At 35.7% G+C, this 20,295-nt stretch overlaps 1 protein-coding gene across 1 annotated transcript in view; it reads left to right on the top strand.

Annotated features, from left to right (window-relative positions):
- LOC308556239 (IQ domain-containing protein M-like) overlaps window positions 1-20,295 on the top strand; it is a gene marked incomplete at both ends in the record, with an annotated part of 138,702 nt that overhangs the window by 63,756 nt on the left and 54,651 nt on the right. Inside the window, one exon of the mRNA XM_081135421.1 lies at window positions 12,292-12,449. Coding sequence (XP_080991547.1) covers window positions 12,292-12,449 — 158 coding nt within the window. The remainder of the gene's footprint in view (window positions 1-12,291; window positions 12,450-20,295) is intronic.

Here is a 20,295-nt window from a genome sequence, read left to right as displayed (position 1 = left end):
GAGAGAAATAAACATCAATGTGAGGAAAAAAAAAATCAATTGTTTGGTCTCCTGCATGCACCCAGACTGGGGATCTAATCCACAACCTGGGTATGTACCCTGGCCTGGAATTGGCCCTGTGACCTTTTGGTGCACGGGATGCCACTCAACCACCAGAGCCGCGCTGTCCAGGGCTCAGTCCTAATTTTGTAATGAGATTGCTGGCGTATCAAATGTGTACAAACTTGAGAGATTGATAATGTATATTAGAAATACTTATGTACATATTCTCTGACTTCTGTTAAATAGTTTGAAACTCAGACATTTATATAAATATACACATGTAAACACAGGGCTTTTGTAGGAATATGGATTTATCCTACCTTGACAGTCATGTTGACCATTTAGCCACCATTCTCTCAGTCACTCAGTTAATTAATGCTAAGTTTTGAGCCATGAAGAGGATTGCATTAAAATGCAGGGAAAAAAGTGCCCCTGTGGGCCTGTCTACCGGTTACATTGTTCACAAGGAGGAGCTGGTTGTCAACACAGTGTCTCTTGACTGCTTCAGGGTTAAAGGCAAAAAATGAACATTGTGACTATGATCAGATCACAGTGCGTTAGATGTCATATTAGCATGCAATGCTTGCACATATCAGCATGTATTTCCAACCCAAAAGACAGGGGAAAGGTGGTCTTTTGATGAGCAGTAACTTAATTTTAATGTACTGTAGTCAAATTCATCTGTCTTTTCTTCTTTACTTTGTACTATTCCTGAAGAGTACCTCAATGCATTTTCTGAACTACATTATATTAATTTCCCCCCTTTTTTCCTCAAAACAATGCAATGTTAGGCTGGTATTTGTTATCAATTTAACTAATAACTTCTGTCAATTTGCCAGGGACAACTAAAAACAATCTGTTTATTATTTCTGCCAGTCCATTTGACCTTCGTGCTTGCTAATCTGTTTTTCTTTAGTTTCCATATAATTTTTTAATGAAATCTTTTTAAAAGCCCAATTAAAACAAAACAGAGATAGCAGGTCTCTAACTTACTTTATGCTCTAAGTTTGCTATCCTATGAGAGATATTAAAGACAGAGGAGTGGGCCACATATGCATCTATAAATTATGTAAGCCTATCTTAAGTCTAGCAATTAATCTTGCTCTTTTGGGAAAAACCCAAGGGGAAATAACCCAAGCTGTCTTATATTTCAAGAAACAGCATGCACAAAACACTGGAATTTTGCTGTTTCTCAAATGTCAGAAATATAACACCTAAGCATCACTTTTCTCCTAAAGACAATTATTAGATAACCTGATTGAAATGGTTGCTTAGATTTAGAAAACAGCATAAAATGATATATTTATATACTATAGAAAAGTATGCTATTTATATATTTATAGGAAAAATACCCCATGAGCGTTTCTTACCAAATGCCTTTAATTCTTTTGGAGAATGAGGGAATCAGTATAAACATGCATGTTTAACCTTTCCTCTTCTCATTGGAAACAAAATTTCTAAATTGTTAGCGGCAGTATTATGTCTAGTTAAAATAATGTACATGCTATTCATTGGGAGTTTAACTTGATCAGGGATTATTCTGAATTTTTTTTTTAAGGATACTTTAAGAAATTTAAATATGTTAAGTATTTCCTAATTTATCAAAATCCTCTACTGACAATCTACCAATAAAAGGGTAAAATTATCACATTTAAACTTCCTTTTACACCTTCTCCCAAATAGCTCTCAATTTAAAAAATATACCTGGTAATTTAAAAAAATATTTCCAAGATTTATAACCTATATACTCTTTCTATAAGTTCTACAGTTGTTTGGCCTTGTGGTTCTATATATTTAAATGCGCTCAGTACTTACCAGCTTCCTTCCTTCCTTCCTTTTTTCCATGGCTTTTTCACTCTTTCATTCTTTATTTTGATTCGATTTTATTTGACTCTATTTTAACAAAATATAGTACAGTAGTTTATTGTTTCATTGTAGTTCAGGAAGAGATCATGGGTGCTTTACTTCCTGAGGATGTTTTCTTGGTATCTTTATACTTGGCTTAATTTAAAACTCTTGGATTACACCTTTTTTCAAAATTTTATAAGTATTCTTCTTCTTTTGTTGCATGTTGTTTTGGAAAAACGGAAGCCAGTTATTACCACCTGTTGGAAGGGATTTGTGGTCCCAAAGGATACGTTTTATATCCTTCAATTTATTTAGCTTGTCACGGTCTTTTTGATGTGTAAGCTTGACGAGGCTGTAGTTTCCAGTTATTCCAACACTAGTCTACATGTTGCTGCTAAGGTATTCTGTAGATGTGACTCAAGTGCATAAACGGTTGATGTAAGTGAAGGAGATTTTCCTAGATAATCTGGGCAGGCCTGATACAACTAGTTAACGGGCCTTTAAAACAGAGCTGAGGCTTCCCTGAAGAAGAAATCCTTCCTGTGTTTAATATCTTCAGGATATAATTCCAGCCTGCCCTTCCCGATGACCTGCTCTATGGATTTTGGATTTGCCTAAGTAGTTCCCACAATTGTATAAGCCAATTTGTGGCAACAAAGCCCTTAATATATATCTCCTATTGATTCTGCCTCTCTACTTGAACACTGACTGGTAAAGATTATCTAAATATGTGGAACTGGGTGGTAGGTGAAGGTTAAAAGAGCATTGAAGGCCCCGATTAAAAAAGAAAGAAAGAAAAGCCTGGATTGTCTCGAACAGACTGTTAGTAGAAATATGGACATTTATGATTCTGCTAATAAGGTCTCAGAAGGAAGTGAGGAGCATGGTGGAGAAAATTTAAATCACCTTAGAGGATATCTAAATCACAAAGAGACTGTTGGTAGAAATATGGAAGTTAAAGGTAGTGCTAATGAGGGCTCAGAAGAAAATGAAGGACATGTTATTAGAAACTTGGGGAAAGGAGATCCTTGTTATATAGTGAGCAAAAGCTTAGTGGAATTGCGTCCTATAGTTATGTAGAAAGTACAAGTTGTATTCTATGACCTTGGACATTTAGCTGAAGAGATTTCCAAGCAAAAATTTGAATGTGAAGCCTAGTTACTTCTGCTGCCTATAGTAAAATGCAGGAGGATAAGCTGATAGAACTGTTAAGCAAAAAGGAACCAGATGTTTTGGAAAATTCTCAACTCATTCAGGACTAGATGTTTTGGAAAATTTTCAACTCATTCAGATTGTGAAAGATACGAAACTTGAGGTTCAACCTTAAGGAAAATATACAGTAGGATAAGGCTGAGAGTGTGGCTGGACAACCTTTTGCTAATCACCTCAGACAGACAGACAGACAAACAAACAAACAAACAAAGAATTCAGTCACACAAAGGTTTTTAATGGAGAGAAAAAAATGTGTGACCAGTAGCACCTCCCAGTCATCCTTGCAGAAGTCAAGAATGGGGATGGGGTTTTCCAGGATAGGTGTGTGGAGAAGCCTCTTGTCTAATGGAACATACATGGGAGAACCACAAGATTTTTGAGATGTTTGTATCAGAAGAACACTTCCAGCTTGGGCCCACAGAGGACAGAGCCACTATGAAGAGAGAGAATGTTACTAGACATAAGTGTATGGCCAGGAAACAGACTTGTTAAATTTCTCAGCTACAAATCCATGTTGTCCTTCTTGAAGTTAGAAACAAAACAAAAAAGAAAGAAAGATGATTCAGAAAGCAGAGCTAAAAACCACAGAGGATTATTTCCAACCCTTGGAATATAATGGAACTTATCCAGTTAGAATTTCAAAACCATTCCTTTTTATTTCTTCTGTTTTCTATTTTGAATGGAACTGTTCTAACTTTTATCTTATGCTTGTTCCATTGTTGAATTTGGAGAGCAGACAACCGGTTCCTAAGTTTCAGAGGTCCACAGAGAGGAATTGTAACCAAGATGGATTATACCCCGAGCTTCACTCATACCAAATTCAGACAATTTAAATGATTAGATTTGGGGACTTTTGAGCTGATGAAATTTTTGGATTTCAGTTTGACACTGTAAGTGGTAGAGACTTTTGGGGACATTAGGATGGGGTGAATGTATTTTGCATATGGGACAGACATTAATTTTTCCTCGTTTGTCTTCATCTTAACTGTCATTCTGAGGTGGAGTATAGACTAGGGTTCTCAGTGACATTTTTTGTTTCTCCTATACTCTGTTACACACATGGGTCTTGTTATTCCCCCAAAATATCCCTGGATAGGTCTTTCAGAACTGTGATTCTTCCTTTTAGACATATCGGTGTCTTGTCTGAGATCTGAGGAAGTTTGAATTAGTTCTAGGCATTCTTTTTCATTCAGGTCTGAATTTTATTGTTTCTGTCAAATATTCTTTAAGATTATTGGAATTTGTATTTCTATGTTACGCTAAGATATAAACATACTTATTTTGTTCACAGATTAAGATGTGATTTGGGGGGAGATATCACTGGAGAGGAGGAGAAAAAACTTGCTTTTACTATACCATCTTTAACCAGAGCTATTATTACCTGTTGATATCTATAAATTAATCAAGCCATGAAATTGGACATTTGTTAAATAGGTGAATCCTTTCGCCTATTGGTTAGCTTGTACTCAACCTTGTTTTAGAAAGAATTTAGATAACCTTAGCTTTTCTATAGTCAATTACAGGCCTAAAATTATAGACCTTTTTACTGTTATTGAGAAAACTACATTAGCCTGCCAAATGAACTCCAAAAAACTAGAGAATGGTTTAGTTCTAAAAGACAGCCTTTATTGCTTAAAAAAATGAATACATAAAATAATTTTAAAAACAGTTATTTAGTATTCACTTGGAAAACCTATAAGGAAAGATTCTCTCTTATTTGGAGTTAACTTTTTACTGTATGAAATAGCATGGCATTATTTTCCCCTCCTGAATCTAGAGAGAGCACTAAGCACAGAAAAGGAAAAGTAAATCTTTGGGAATTTTTCATAATAATGTTTTTGCATGGCAGGCTGAAAGAACTGTTGAGTGAAGGTATGTAGCTAAACCTGTTATAGTCAACTGCCTATTATTATTATTAATTATTATTATTTTGCTAAGGGATTGGGATAGCATGAGATAATAGTACTTACAATAATGAACTAGTAAGTACAACTTTTTCCCCAATATACTTTATAAAATTTATGTTACTAATGAATAGCCTAAATTTTGATTTGATTTCCCCCGACCCCTAAGGATATGTGTACATATAGGAAAATGGCCAAAAGAACGGCAATCTGTAGCAAAAGAAACCAAGAGGATTGGGTAATTCAAATTTAATTTAATAATCCAACCTAGGAGGTAAAGTTTTTATTAAAATACTCTTTCAAACAAAGTGAAAAGAATTATCTTGTGAATTATGTATGGTGAGCCCAATAAAAACTGCCACTGTGCTCTTAAGTTTTATGAATTTTCTGTGCTATTGTATTTCTCTCAAAGTGATAGCATTTAAACTAAGGTGAGAGGACCATTTATCTTGAATCTGTCAGAGTAAAATCATGTTAATGGATTTAATCTGGCCATCCTGAGACTCAGACCTTCAGAGAAAAATGAAGGGCATATTTTTTAAAAGAGAGTGCTTGTTATTAATCATAATACTCTAATCATTTATGAGACAATGTTTGCATTACTTCCAGTACACAGACACACTCACACACAAATACGCATAGGCTTTCAAAAGACAGAAAATGCTCCTCATAAGGAATCCTTATAACTGTACTTGAATTATTAACCAAAATTATTTTAGCATTTTATGTAGCTATATGATTTATGTATAGTAATATGATCAGCTTTTATCTAAATTACATGAAGACAGAAAAAAACACTTTAGCTTTCATTATAAAACACTTGAAAATATATTTACTTGTTAATAAGCTGAAAAGCAAAAGTAAAAATCAACATGGAAATAAAATTAAACATTAGCATATTTCTTCATTAACGTTCCATGTTTATTCCACTGAAGAAGTGAACCTTTTGAAAAAAGTATGCTTAGATTATTAAACAAATGACTGCAATCCCCTAATTTTCTATTTTATGATAGAATCTGGATTTGTTTATAAGGCATAAAGGACACCATTTTCACACACTTACCCTTTTTCACACACTTAACCTTTGAAGTGTATAGTGAGGAACATTCTGGCAAAATTAACAATGTTTTCATGACTTGAGAGGATTTAAAAGTAGGAATGTTTGCTATACTTTAACAAATGTTTAAGTTAATTCATGTCCTCATTATGTAACTTTTACTCTCAGTCAAATGTTAATGAACATTTTTGCTCTTCTTTAAATTATGTCAGTATTTAATTGTAATATAAGGGATCAGTGGCCTCTGCATTTATTTTTACTGGTTATAACATCCATGGCATATTGTTTAACTGCCTTCTTAATCATTTTGCCCTTTGGTTTTGAATCTCGATGTTTCCCTCCTTCTTTAATGATTTTTAAAAAAGAAAATTTCATTAATGTAGATATGCGGATGCTCTAGATTCACTTTCCTTTGTTCAAGACATACATAATTTTTCATACTGCTAAATTGGTATCCTTTGGAACTTACTAATAAATAGAAAGAGCTCAGATAAAAATGGCATGACAAAAACATATGACATTCACTTATTTCAAATCAAAGAAAATGATACAGCATAAAATGCTCTAACTAAACAGGGAAAAATATTAACAGTACCATATTTAGAAATTGGTTATTTATAGTAGGCTATAGATTATTTGACCACTAGTTCAAACTCCCATTTGATAACCACATACTGAAATCCTCATGTGACTGGTCTTTGGCCCATGAGAGAGAAATGAGTATTTTAATGAATGCATAATATTTACAATGGAAGGAAACCTCCACTATCTGTCGCCATTGTCTTTAGTCTGTAAACTTTGTGTTTTGTATGAAGACTATAAAGTATATTTTTACCTTAGTGACAAATTTAGTTACATAATAATGCAATAAGTTATTGGGCTAAGGTAAAGGACTGGGATATTTCTGCCCATACTTTTAAATACTTGTTAATAATTTACTTTGATAACAAGTTCTGCCATTCTGGTTCAATAACCCAGGGTCACTAGTAAAGCTTTGTTAGGCACCTAACTCTTTCTGATACACTTGGGACTGGTCCTGAGCTCACTAATTTACGCACATGCCCTTTGGAAGTATTGTGTCTGTGCTGTGGTTTGTGTGGAGGGAAGGCCCCTTAGGAAGAAATGGACACTTTCAAAAGTCCTATAAGCTCAAGGTTCTCACCATTCAATGTAAAGCACTGTTCTTCCATCTGAGACTGTGTTGCTCATGTATTTTTAGTGTTAAAGTATCCTTTAAAAATAATTTTAGAAAGGAACAATTGTAATAATAGATGATCTTTTTATCATCTTAGAAGCAAAAGTTGACAACTTTTTATTTCCTAGTTATTAATAATCTTTTATGTTTTTAAAAGTAGGTACTGGTCTATTATTTTTAATAGAAAATATTTTACATGTCTTAGGGTGACCTGCTACCAAGTGTCCTATTAACTACTATGTTTTATTTGGTGTTTTGGGAACATAAGAGAATAAAATTCTAGCATCTAGGATTGGCAAATATTAAAAGTAATAATGATTTCTTGCGCTATTTTTGTATTTCCAAAATTTTCTATTGAAGACACACAATGCTTTTAAAACTATGAAATAATGTTAAAATAATTGTGGAACTTGAACACTTGCCAAACACAAATAAACTCAATTAGTAAAACTCCATTTATAATTTTTTTTAATCACTCTGATTTTTGAAGTACAAGTAGGAGAACCACTACCCTAAATATTCAAATTCAGGCTGAGCAGGAGGAAAGCAATAAGGCCACCCAACAGTACAGCTCCCTGCTTGGGAGAGGAAGGGAAGGATATCTTAGGTTCTCTGTATATTAAGCATGACCAGCCTCATTTACCTGAGAAGAAGAGGAGACCTCGAGGAGTCTACGGAGGTCAGTCTCTGGGATTTCATACTAGCTCACATCCTTAGCAAACTGAGAGGTTATAATCAGTTGAGTAGTAGTTTTGACCTGATGGCTCTCCAATGGCTTCTGACAAGTAAGTTCTTGTGGAGAAGACCAACATCAGAAAACTGCCTGGAAAGAGGTTTGAGCTGCTGCTTTTGTGAGAGAAACCACAGTGCCAACCAGCAGGTTATTCAGGGACAGCTGAAGGACTTAGAAACACTGGAAGACAACTCCCCAGGGATAGCCTGCATGGTGACTAGCATGCCCATGAGGCTGCTAACAGCCCCATGGTACCAGGAAACGTCTGTTAAAGCAGTGTGGCCGCCTGGTTAGAACAGGCCTTGAAGTTAGAAAGAGTTGAGATATGATCCTGGCATTAGCAGCTGAAAATCCTCTGTAATTTCTCTTTGCCTCAGTATCCTGAGCTATAATATGAGTATGATAATACTGAACTCATAGAACAGCAAGTTAAACACATATGATTTTAGGATTAAATTAGCTAATGCATATAATCTGCTTAGCTCACTGCCTGCTGTATACTAAGCTCCCAATAATACCACCAATTACAATTATGTTTATTTGTTTATTAAAAAGCCTCCTATTGGCTCTTTCTGAGTATCAGGTGCAGGGCTAGGTGCTAGGGGACAAAGTGATTAGCAGACGGCCATGGGTCTGGCCTGCTTGGAGCCAAGAGTTTTGTGAGGGAGACAGACCTTAATTATATAAAAATAGAAATAATGCAATCACAAACTTCAGTAAGTATAACAGAGAAAAAGTAAAGAGAGCCATAACCCTGATACTTTGTCCTATTTTGTTAACCCTATGATGTATATTTTCATGTTTTAATGTCTCTGAAATTGAGCTACATCCTATTAATGGCATTCCCTAGTTCAGTTGCCAGTCCTTTATATTTCTTAGTGGTCTGTAAACTGACGGGGCCATCAACATCTGTGATGTCTTAGATGAAAGAAAATGTGCTCCTTATTTTTATTTCTAATAATAATAACAAGGAAGACCACCATAATACCAATTAGTAGCCCAGAAGTGACTGATTAACCAAAAATCTTTTGAAAATGGTAGAATTCCCCAGGGTGTTGATGAATATCCAACAGGAGACACTGATCCTTAGAGCATCCAAAATAGTGCAGGAGTGATCAGAAAGGGCAATGACTTCAGCACAACTGCCCTCCCTCCTCCCCCCCCCCCCCCCCCCCCCGCCCAGAGCACAAGCAAGAGGGGGCAGGAGACAGGAAGCTGCTATTATCATCTACATAGAATAAAGGCTGTACCAGGATCTGTTAGATGAAGGGCATCGTAATGATAGTAATAACTAACTTAAGTAATGCTGACCATGCTGACCAGACACTAGGTGTTCTTCCAAAGCCTTCACTTATATTGACCCATGTAGTCCTCAAGACTTAACACTGTATTGTGGAGAGACTTCTTTGTGTGTGTCTGGGGGTGGGTTGTGTGTTTGTGGGGGGGCTGTGTGTGAGCATGTGTGCATGTATTTATGATACTGGGCTGAAGAGAGGTTAGCTAGCTTGTTTCAGGTCACACAGCTTAAAACTGGCAGATCCAGATTCACACCCAAGCAGTGCAGCTCCAAGGCCTCTGCTCTCCGCCACTCGGCTGCCTCTCCGTGAAGATAATTAGCCACTTGGTGACCAGGGAGCAGTAGAGAGTTCTGGAAATTTTGTGTGGGTTTTTGCCCCAGAACCACTTAGAGACATACATCTAAGATCTTCAGATTTTTACTCCATATGTGGCTTGGGAAAGAAGGGATAAAGAAGAGCTCTTAATTTTTTGAATTCTGAGGACAGAATTATTACATCTAAATCCAATGTGGCCATATTGACTTAACAGTGTATTAGAAAGAGGGTGCTCCATAAATAACAAAGATGATCAATATCAGCAACAAAAATCAAATTCCTGTTTTTATCTTGGGATGACATGTAATAGAATAAAGAGAACATGTTTTATAAGCTATGTTTTCTAAAATGAAAAATGCATATTTGTAATCAACTTTGATCTTATGGAGAAAGTACACTCATTCAAATACCATATAAGTTCCTGGACTCTGTTTGTATAACCTGATGGCACGTGGTGGCATTAGCAAAACTCTGACCCAGGAGCCTTCAGTGTGTGATACTGGAGTTATCACTATATCATGTTATCCTAGGAAGTTCAACATTCCACCAACTTCATGTGTTTTCTACTTAGTTTTCAATCAGGATTAGCCAGTAAGAGAAAGTGACTATTCTATATTCACAACCACTTATATTTTACTGTAGGCATTTTAGTGTAGGCCTGAAATGGAAACATTTGCCGTTATAGAAAATACAGTGCTGTATTAAAACTAATGAACATAAACCTGTTTTATTTCCTAACTCTCACAGTTTGTTTTTATTGTTGAAATAATACTGGATGAAAACTAGTAACACACTTTTCTACTACTTATGGACATGCTGTTATGTTTTAGGTATCTCATATCACTTAATTCTAACAATAACCTTATGAGGTCAATATTATCACCTGGAGATAAATTGATTTGTCCAATATTTCATAGGATGCTAATGGTGGTTCAAGATTTAGAGCATGGATCTGTCTGTAATAGTCAGGGTCAAATTAGGAAATAGAAACTGTACAATAATTTAAGCAGGTAAAATGTAATATTAGGAATTATTAATTGTGATGGGGATTGGAGTAACTACGATTGGCTATGAAGGACATAAAGAACCCTAAGAATTAAGAAGAGCAGACACAGAGAGTAGCCTTTACCCCTAGGTTAGAGGTAGAGCACTTAAGGAAAAAACAAATTTTAAAGAGGGTCCCCTACCCCCACCTCTCCCTCTGGGATCCGGATGTTCTTAGCGCATAGCTGTGATCCAGTGAAAGGCAGAGAAGTTCACTGACATTGCATGCTAGTAGAACGCACAGGGAAGCCACTTTCTGGGGTTCTGGGGAACCTGCCCAGAGGGAGGTGTCACAATGTGGAGCCCACTGGGAACCCATTCCTGGGAAAGGGTTGCACCACAGAACTCACTAGGAAGGTCCCAGAGTGTGTGTGTGCAGGGAGCCCTAGGTGCACTATGCACTGCAGGAGCCAGCCAGGAGAGCCCCCAGAACCAGCGAGAGCCCCTTCATTCCCTACTTCCCTGCATGATCCTCCAGGGAAGATGCTTTTTTTGACTTGTGCCGTATGGCAAGGGATAAATGTGCTAGTCTCACAAGCAGGACAGTGGATTTGGAGTGAGGCAATAGGTTAAAACCTGTCACACTGCCCATCAACAAATCGACTTTCTTTATAATTCAATCTTTATGTTTTACTGCCTTTACTTATGTGCCACAAAATATGATATTTAATAAAATAAAGAAAAATAAAAAGGAACGGAGGAAGCAACAATTATTCATGAAGATTCACATGAGCATCTCCTTTCCTTGAAATGTTTCTAGGTTTGTAAGTCATGTTGCCTTATTGAATTTTAGGACACTGGCTTATCAACCACAAACTAAAATTATAAACCAGAGGCCCGAGGGCTATAAACAAAGATTTTTTCAGTCTACAATTCAAATTATTTTTTAATTCTCGTTTTCTCATCTACTTGTTAATGCAGGTCATGTTTGGTTGACAAGCTTTTGTTTGCAAATAAGAGCTTCTTTAGATAATCCAAACCCTAACTGCATCATTCACACACTGAAAGACTTAGGCAAGTTGTTTAATTTCTATGGGCCTCAAATTCTTCAAGTGCAATGTAAATAATAATAGGAGCTACCTTATAGATGTGCTTTAAAAATGAAATGTTTTAACATTTTTAAGTACTTGGAAAAATCCCTAGGGTATAGTAAATGCTATATAAATACTTATATATGTATTACTTGATCATAGCCTAGGAATATGAATTCTTTCAGCAATTTCAGGTTATGGAGCTCTACATTTACTGAACATTTTTTTGCCTGGTTAATCTGACTTCATTGTTTAGTGGCAGTTTCAAAACATATATGGTTATGCTAATAGTACATAGAATGTAAACGCTGTTCATTGGAATATTTTTTTCCTATAGCTACTAACAGCAGTGCTTTCACCGGTAGTGTTTGAAGATGCCGTTAGTAAAGCCCTTATTTCTTAATTCTTGGAAGTAAGGAATTATCTGAAGAGTAAGATTTTTGGTGAAGTATCTTTGGCTAAAGAAAACCCATGTTGTCAACATAATCATTATCATTCAAATTACTAAACAGTTTTTAACTTGCATCCCTTAAAAGAAACACATTAGACATTTTGTAGGAATGTCTAAAATTAAAAGAATTAATATTTTTGGTTGTTTTTTTTTACAGACAGCCGTGAAAAGTATTCTGCGCTCGTCAAGAAGGCCAACGCAGTCGAAATGTTATTTACCCTCTATCCCCCCCAAGGTGCGCATGTGCAGAATAATAGGCCACTTCGGTCAACTTGGCTGAGGCCCATCGTAAATGGGGAAGAAGGCTACAGGTACATAGGTAAGATGCTGGACCTCACTGTTTCCTTTTACAGCGAGGAAGAAATGGTTCGTTACTTTATACACCTCCGTTTCGTCACCTAGATAATATGAGTTGCTATGCTGGCCCTATTGCTATGCCTGCGTTTTAAAAAGTGGCTGTTTTATACTTTTGGTGCCTCTCCTGGAATAGTGGAACTCCACTGTGTTTGTCTGTTCATCTGATGATGGACATTTGGGTGGTGTGTGTTTTTTTAAAGTGATTCTATGTGAAGAACTGCTCTTAACAGTCATATACAGGACAGTGTATAGAAATACCTTTGCTTTTCCCGACTAAACTGTTTTCCAAAGTGGTTACAGAATTTCATATTCCTCATCAGCAGAGATATGAGAGCTGCATTAGCTCCACAGCTTGATAAATACTTGGATGAATCAGTCTTTGTAATTTTGGTCATTATAAGAGCTATGTATTGGTGTTCCATTGTGATTTTAATTTGCATTTCTCTAGTTGATATTAAGCGTCTTTTCACGTATTTGTCATTTGTATATCTTCTTTGGTGGAGTTGCTGTTCAAATTTTTATCAAGTGTTGAGCCCTTCAATCATAATTGCCAAAAGGCTGGAAACAAATATTCTTCAACTAGTGAATGGACAATCAAAACTTGTTCCATCTATACCATGAAATACTTCTCAGCAATAAAAAGGAATGAACCATTGATATACATGACAACATGGATGAATTTTATTTTATTTATTTATTTTAAATATATCTTTATTGATCAGGAGAGGAAGGGAGAGGGAGAGAGAGATAGAAACATCAATGATGAGAGAGTCGTTGATCGGCTGCCTCCTACATGCCCCCGACTGGGGATCAACCCCCAACCCGGGCATGTGCCCTGACCAGGAATCGAACCGAGATCTTCTGGATCATAGGCCAATGCTCAACCACTGACCCACACCGGCTGGACAGAACATGGATGAATTTTTAATGCATCATGTCAAGTGAAAGAAGCCTAGCTCAAAAGCTGCAAATTGATTCCATTTAAGTGACACTTTGGAAAAAGCAAAACTGTAAGGCTAGGTGGAGGTGGGTAAAGGGGGGAGGGAGGGAATGGAGGACATCTGTAATAGTGTCAACAAAACAAAACAAATTATTAGGCCCTGGCTGGGTGGCTCAGTTGGTTGGAGCATCGTTTCATGCATCAAAAGGTGGAGGGTTTGATTTCGGGTCAGGGAAAATATCTAGGTTGTGGATTCAATCCCTGGTCAAGGTGCATACGGGAGGCAACTGATCAATGTTTCTCACATTGATGACTCTCTCTCTCTCATTTCCTCTCTCTCTAAAAATTCAGTAAGCATATTATTGAGTGAGGATTAAAAAAACACAAAGAAAAAAACTAAGGACAGTGATCAGCCCTGTGATTACCAGGACTTAAGGCTAGTGAGAGGGTTTGACTATAAAGAGGCAGCTTGAGAGAGTTCTTAGGTTAGCAGGACTGTTCTGTATCCTGACCATGGTAGCATTACATGACTCTGAAACTTAGTCAAAACAAACTATATGCCAAAAAGAGTGAATATTACTATAAATAAAATTTAAAAAATAAACACAAAATGAAAAGAGAGAAGAATATATATCAATGTCAAACAAATGTCCAAAAAATATGCCTTGTTATTAGTCATTAGGGAAAGGTAAATTTCCCACAATGGGATATGCCCTGTTATTAGTCATTAGGGGAAGGTAAATTGAACCACGATGGGATACCACTACACGCCTACAGTAATGGCTGATATTCAAAAGACACCAAGTGTTGGCAGGGATGTGTAGCAACTGGAATACTAATATTTGCCATTGCAAATGGTAAAACATACTTTTCAAAATAGTTTGACACTTTCTTAAGTTAAACGTACACCTGTTATATCACCCAGCCATAGCACTCCTAAATATTTGCCCAAGAGAAAAGAAAGTGTGTGTCCATACAAAGACTTGCACATGAGCATTCATAGATATATTTTTGGTAAAAGACCCAAACTAGAAACAACTCAAATGCTCATCTACAGGTGAAAGGATAAACAAATTGTAATATAACCACACAGAATACTACTCAGCAATATGAAAGAACAAACTATTGACAGTATTGATACACACACAACATGGCTGAATCTCAAAAGAATTATGCTGAGTGAAAGATGCCCAATTGAAACAAAAGGAGTGCAAGTGTATGATCCCATTTACATAAAAGTCTAGAAAATGCAAATAAACTAAACCGTATGACAGAAGCATATCTGGGGTTATCTGGGAATGAGGGTGGGGAGAAGCAGTGAGATGTGATGGTTTCATGGATGTTCACATATGTCAAAATTCATTGAAGTCTCTATTTTAAATACGTACAGGTTTTCATTTATATTTTAATATAATAGAGCTATAAAAGTAAAGTTGAAAACATAAATTAAAAAAATCAAGGTAGTGAAATCTGTATTTGATAATATTTTTGTAAGATGATTTCTTTTTAAGTTTTAAAACTAATATTTTAGAATGTATCTACAGGATCACAAATCTAATGCACTCTTGTTGGGCTGATGAATATAAAAGTGTATTTAAGTGTTCAGTTCTGATAGCCTAGAGGAAGAAGAGGAGGGAAATAAAGCAAGAAAATTGTGAAAAAGAATGTTGAAATCCTTAAGTTCTGTAAAATGAGTCAATACTCTGGTTGCAATTTATTTTCTCTTTGCAATTTTCCACCTGAAAATTACCAGAACATGACCCATATCATTCTAAAAAACATTGTGTTCACTGTTTAGAGCCCATTTGTGAACACTGGGTTCAAATGAAATAAATATAAAGAATATATGCAAGTGGCATGTGTTCTAACTTGAGGGCCCCATCTTCTGAGGTTTCAAGCTTATCTTTTTCCTTTTTCCCAAGTGACCAAGGCCTTGCTCTTTTGAATTACAGTTGTTATTAAATTGATTGACAAGAGAGTTTGCAGCATTTGCCTTGAAAAAGATCAGTCTATTACAGAAAGTGCTTTCTGAAACTCAGTAACTCCTTGACGATAAACATTTTAGGGAAGATAGCTCTGGGAATTTATTATGTGTTCTAACATTAATACTCCACAATGTAGGCACTCCTGTTTATTGATTTCACTCTGTAGATTTAGAGATGTATCATCTGCAAGAACTGAGGAGTAGTTAATAGAGTTACTCATGCTCTATAAATGAATGGCATGGGTTGCTAACAAATTGTGTAGTTTTAGGATCAGGTATATTTTAAAAATATTCTGTATATCCACACTTTTATATTCCATAATTCCTAGCAGAGTGGCTTGAATATAACTGGAATGCTGCATAAGTCATAATTTCAAATTGGTTAATAGGCACAAAGTTTTTCTTCTGAATCATAATTTTATAATCTTAAACATCAACAGTATAAAAACTTCAAATTTTTTTCCAGGAACATAGCTCTTGTCAAACTTATTTTTGGAAGGGCTATTTGGAAAGCTAGTCTTTTTACATGTCTTTGGTTATCTTTCCTTATGAGCTGTCTTTCCTTGCACTCCCCTGGTTTTCTGGCTTGTCCCAAATACACTGAAACTTTTTCTCGCTTTCATCAAGTTTTTATGACTTTGATGGATTTTCAACCTGGAAGCTATAGATTATATTAAGGAACTCCTGGAATTCTGATGGAAATACCTTGAAAGGTATAGGTCAGCCATTATCTTTCAATGAAATGATCTAGGGAATACAAATGAATGATTAAATTACTTTCTCAAACTAATGGTCGATTTTTAACTGAAACCATATTATTGTATTAATGCCAGGTTTCTAATTTGTTCGGATCCTGAGTAATGAGCATAGATCTCTACTTGTCTAGCACTTTTTCATATATCATTTCCAGCCCTTGATATAGTCAGTTTTACTTACCTTTACAACATATGGTTATTTAAGTTATGTAATTAATACTAGAACTTGATTTCCTGGCCTAATCACTGTTTTGTTACCCATTATAAAAGTACAAGGTGTCTTTTTATGCCATTCACTTTATTCCACTGCCTTCAGGCAAGACCTGATGCACATAAGCCAAACAATAACCTGTTTTTAAAAGACTGGCAATTGAGCAGCCGTCCTTGACAGTCAAGTCTGATATTTGGTGATCTCCTCTCGGGATTTTCTATTCTGCAACATAAGATTTTCTTTTCTTATATACCTTTTAGCGGAGTCTAACTTTTTCATGATCCACAAAATAAAGGCTCTGCATTGATTAATAAGAATCTTTCTTTTCTCTGAAATAGGCCTTTTAAAATATTACTCCTCAGAAGCCCTCTTTCTAATCCTTAATGTCTTCGGAATTTCTCTCTAAGTATTTTTCAGATTTCTCATTTCTTTTAAGTGATGGAACTCAAAATAAGATATGATAATCAAATATATGGATTTATGGTGGATATAATCCTAGCTGCTACATGTTCTGCTTATATTTTGCACTTTTAAAATACACATCTCAGCAGTTACTTAGATTGCTATTCATCATTTTTTTATCTCCTTTTTGGCCATATTTTCTTGTAACTGTTTGATATGTATATAATTTATTTTTTCTTCTTAAATTTTTTATCCTGACTTGTCCCGATTTTTGCTTAGAATATTAACATTTATTGCTCTTGTCAAAACTAAGTTGTTTTGAACCCATTCTTTGAGGTTTATCCTAATTTGAAAGAAGCTCCATATATTTTATTTATTATTTATTTATGGTCTGTTATAACTTGGATAAGTTGAAATCTACTATGCCTTGCTCTGCCTACGTAATATCTGGTTGCTTGAGTAGAATAATTAGTCACTAAAAACTATATTTTAAATTCAACTGGACTTGAAAATTTGTTCAGCCATATACCTGTTGATCTCCCTTTTTTGCCAGCTATAAACTGGTGGCAGCCTCCACTTTCACATTCCTTAATGTCCCTTTATTTTCTTTGTTAAGCATAAGTGATGTGAATGTATTTTTGTAAGTGTAATTGCTAGTCTGAAAATGTCATTGTATTTTAAGGTGGTTTGGTTGTTTAAAACTTTTAATATTCAGTATACTCAAAGGAATCACTCAACAGAAAGATAAAATTGAATGAAATACTGTATCTGGTTAAAATTTTTCAACCATGGTCAAGTTACTAAAAATTCTAATGAACTGGGTCTTTCTTATCTAATGGAGAGAATATATTCTATGTGAAGTCCATGTTTTCTTGGGCTTTAGTGATAAAATCAGAGTGTGTCTCCCACTTTGCCAACCCCAGTTTCACCAAGGAGGTTGGGAACATTGAAGAAGAAGATGCAGCGTCAGGTCTATAAGTTATAGGAAATGTGAGTTGCACATTTACAACAATCTGCCACTCAGTACTTTACTGCTGAACTTTGTAAAATGGAAATTGTAACAGTAATGTTTTATTAATTGACTTCTGCATCTATTTATTCAACAAGCATTGAATGTCTACTATATGCTTATCAAAAAAATTGAGAAATAATTAAAGCTTAATCCTGCCTTAGAAGTGTTCATATTTTATCAGGTTCAAAGCACTATGAGAGTTTTGGGTCAATTAGTCTCAGTGAGCACTCCTATTGATTTATGGGTCAAATAGAATGCTACCAAATGAAGATCTTAAAAAATCCTGGAAGAACATGTCTAAATGACAAAGAATGACAGCCACACTCAATATCTAAAATTAAAAACTCAAAGCTGAATTTAGTGAGAGTTATGCTATTTATTTTATTATTTATTTATTTATTTATTTTAAAAAATATATCTTTATTGATTTCAGAGAGAGGAAGGGAGAAGGAGGGAGAGAGAAACATCAATGATGAGAGAGTCATTGGTCGACTGTCTCCTGCACTCCCCCTATTGAGCCTGCAACCCAGGCATGTGCCCTGACCAGGAATCAAACCGAGATCTCCTAGATCATAAGTCGATGCTCAACCACTGAGCTATGCCAGCTGGGCAAGAGAGTTATGCTATTTAAACAGTCTTTCTGAGCAAAGTAAACTTGATATTATATAAGGTTTCTGGGAAGAGGCTTAGCCAGCCTACAATATGGCTCCAATGATCTGCTCATCTTGGTATTCAGGCTTTTGTAGAAATCATACACATTGTATCAGGGTTGGTCTTTGTTACCAGCAAAGTACAGTAGTAGTAATGGTATGACACCTCTGAGGGTAGGTCATAAAAGATTTTGTGGTGTCTACCTTGCTCTCTCTTGGATCAGCTACTCAGAAAGTTAGCTGCCATGTCATGAAGATACTAGGGCAGCTGTGCTGAGAGGTCTATGTGCTGATGAACTGAGGGAATCTACCTATAGCCAGTGAAGAACTGAGGTCTGTGTGAGTAATGAAACATGGAAGGGGAGCCTCCATCCCCAATAGTCCTTCAGATGCCTATAGTTCCAGTGACAGCTTGATTGCAACTTCATGAGAGACCCTGGCCTGACCCACCCAGAAAATCCAGTCTAGATTCCCAACTCTCAGAAACAGAATGAAGCAATTGTTTGTTTGTTTAGGGTTCTAGTTTGGGGCTAATTTGTTATGCAGCATGCAGGGCAGTGATTCCTGGCTTTTAGCAGTGAGAGTGAAATGACACAGGATTCAGAGTGTAATTCCTCAGGAAAGACTGAGTTGCTGATTGTCCTGTCTTCAAAAACTGTTACTGGAGTGAAGCTTTGTTCACTGGTTAACTTCAGAAGTAGGATCTCTCACTGATTGGTTGGCTTTCAGAAGTGTGTTTACTGAGGCTATGTGTCACTGGTTGATAAAACAGCTTTAATACTTGTTCTTGGGGTTTCTTGTCACCTTGGCTATAGAAGTATAATGGATTAGATAAAAAGAATTAAAGACAAGTTCTAGTATTAACTTGTTACCATAGCTGTAGAACTGCTAGGCTTTTCTTAAGCACGTGGGAGTAATGTTATTCTCAGTAAATAGTCACAGAAACAACAAAAAAGAAAGATTACATGCTAGTTGATATAATAAAAGCAATTAAGTATAATTGTGATCTTAGGAAAAGTGAATGATTAGATCTGGCAGTATTAGAGGTGATTTTATAAAGATAATGATATATGAGTATGTTCTTGCAGGATAGGTACGTTACTAAGTAGAGAATAGAAGACAATGTTGTAGGCAAAGAAAAGAGCATGGGAAAGCCCAGATGTGAGAACTTACTTTGTTTTAAGAATTTTAAAAATATTCCTGCACAACTTAGAATGATTTTTATTAATATATCATAGACAGATAACTTTATATTAGTTTCAGGTATACAATATAATGATTTGATATTTGTATATATTGCAAAATAATCACCACAATAAGTCGTTAACATTCATCACTATATGTAGTTACAATTTTTTTTCTTATGATGAGAACTGTTAAGATTTACCCTCTTAGCAACTTTCAGATATAGTTACCATGCTATACATTACATCCCCATATCTTATTTTATAACTGGAAGTTTGTACCTTTTGACCACATTCACCCATTTCACCTATTCCCCATTCTCTGCCCCTGGCAGCCACCAATTTGGTCTCTATATCTATGAGTTTAGCTTTTTGGGTTTTTCTTGTTTGGTTGGTTGATTTTGTTTGTTTGTTTTAGTGTCTACATATAAGTGAGGTCTTATGGTATTTGTATTTGTCTGACTTATTTCACTCAGCATAATGCCCTCAGGGTCCACTCATGTTATCACTAGGACAAGATTTTCTTCCTTTTTATGGCTGGATAATTCTATTGCATATATATCACATCTTCTTTATCCAGTTATTTGTTGGTGAACACTTAGGTACTTTCATGTCTTGGCTATTGTAGATAATGCTGCAGTGAATATGGGGGTGCATATATGTTTTCAAG

Source organism: Miniopterus schreibersii (genome assembly GCF_964146895.1).
Source record: "Miniopterus schreibersii genome assembly, chromosome: 4".
In the NCBI taxonomy this organism is placed as follows: Eukaryota; Metazoa; Chordata; class Mammalia; order Chiroptera; family Miniopteridae; genus Miniopterus; species Miniopterus schreibersii.
Note: the sequence above shows the minus strand (reverse complement) of the source record. Positions and strands in the feature narration are given on the sequence as shown.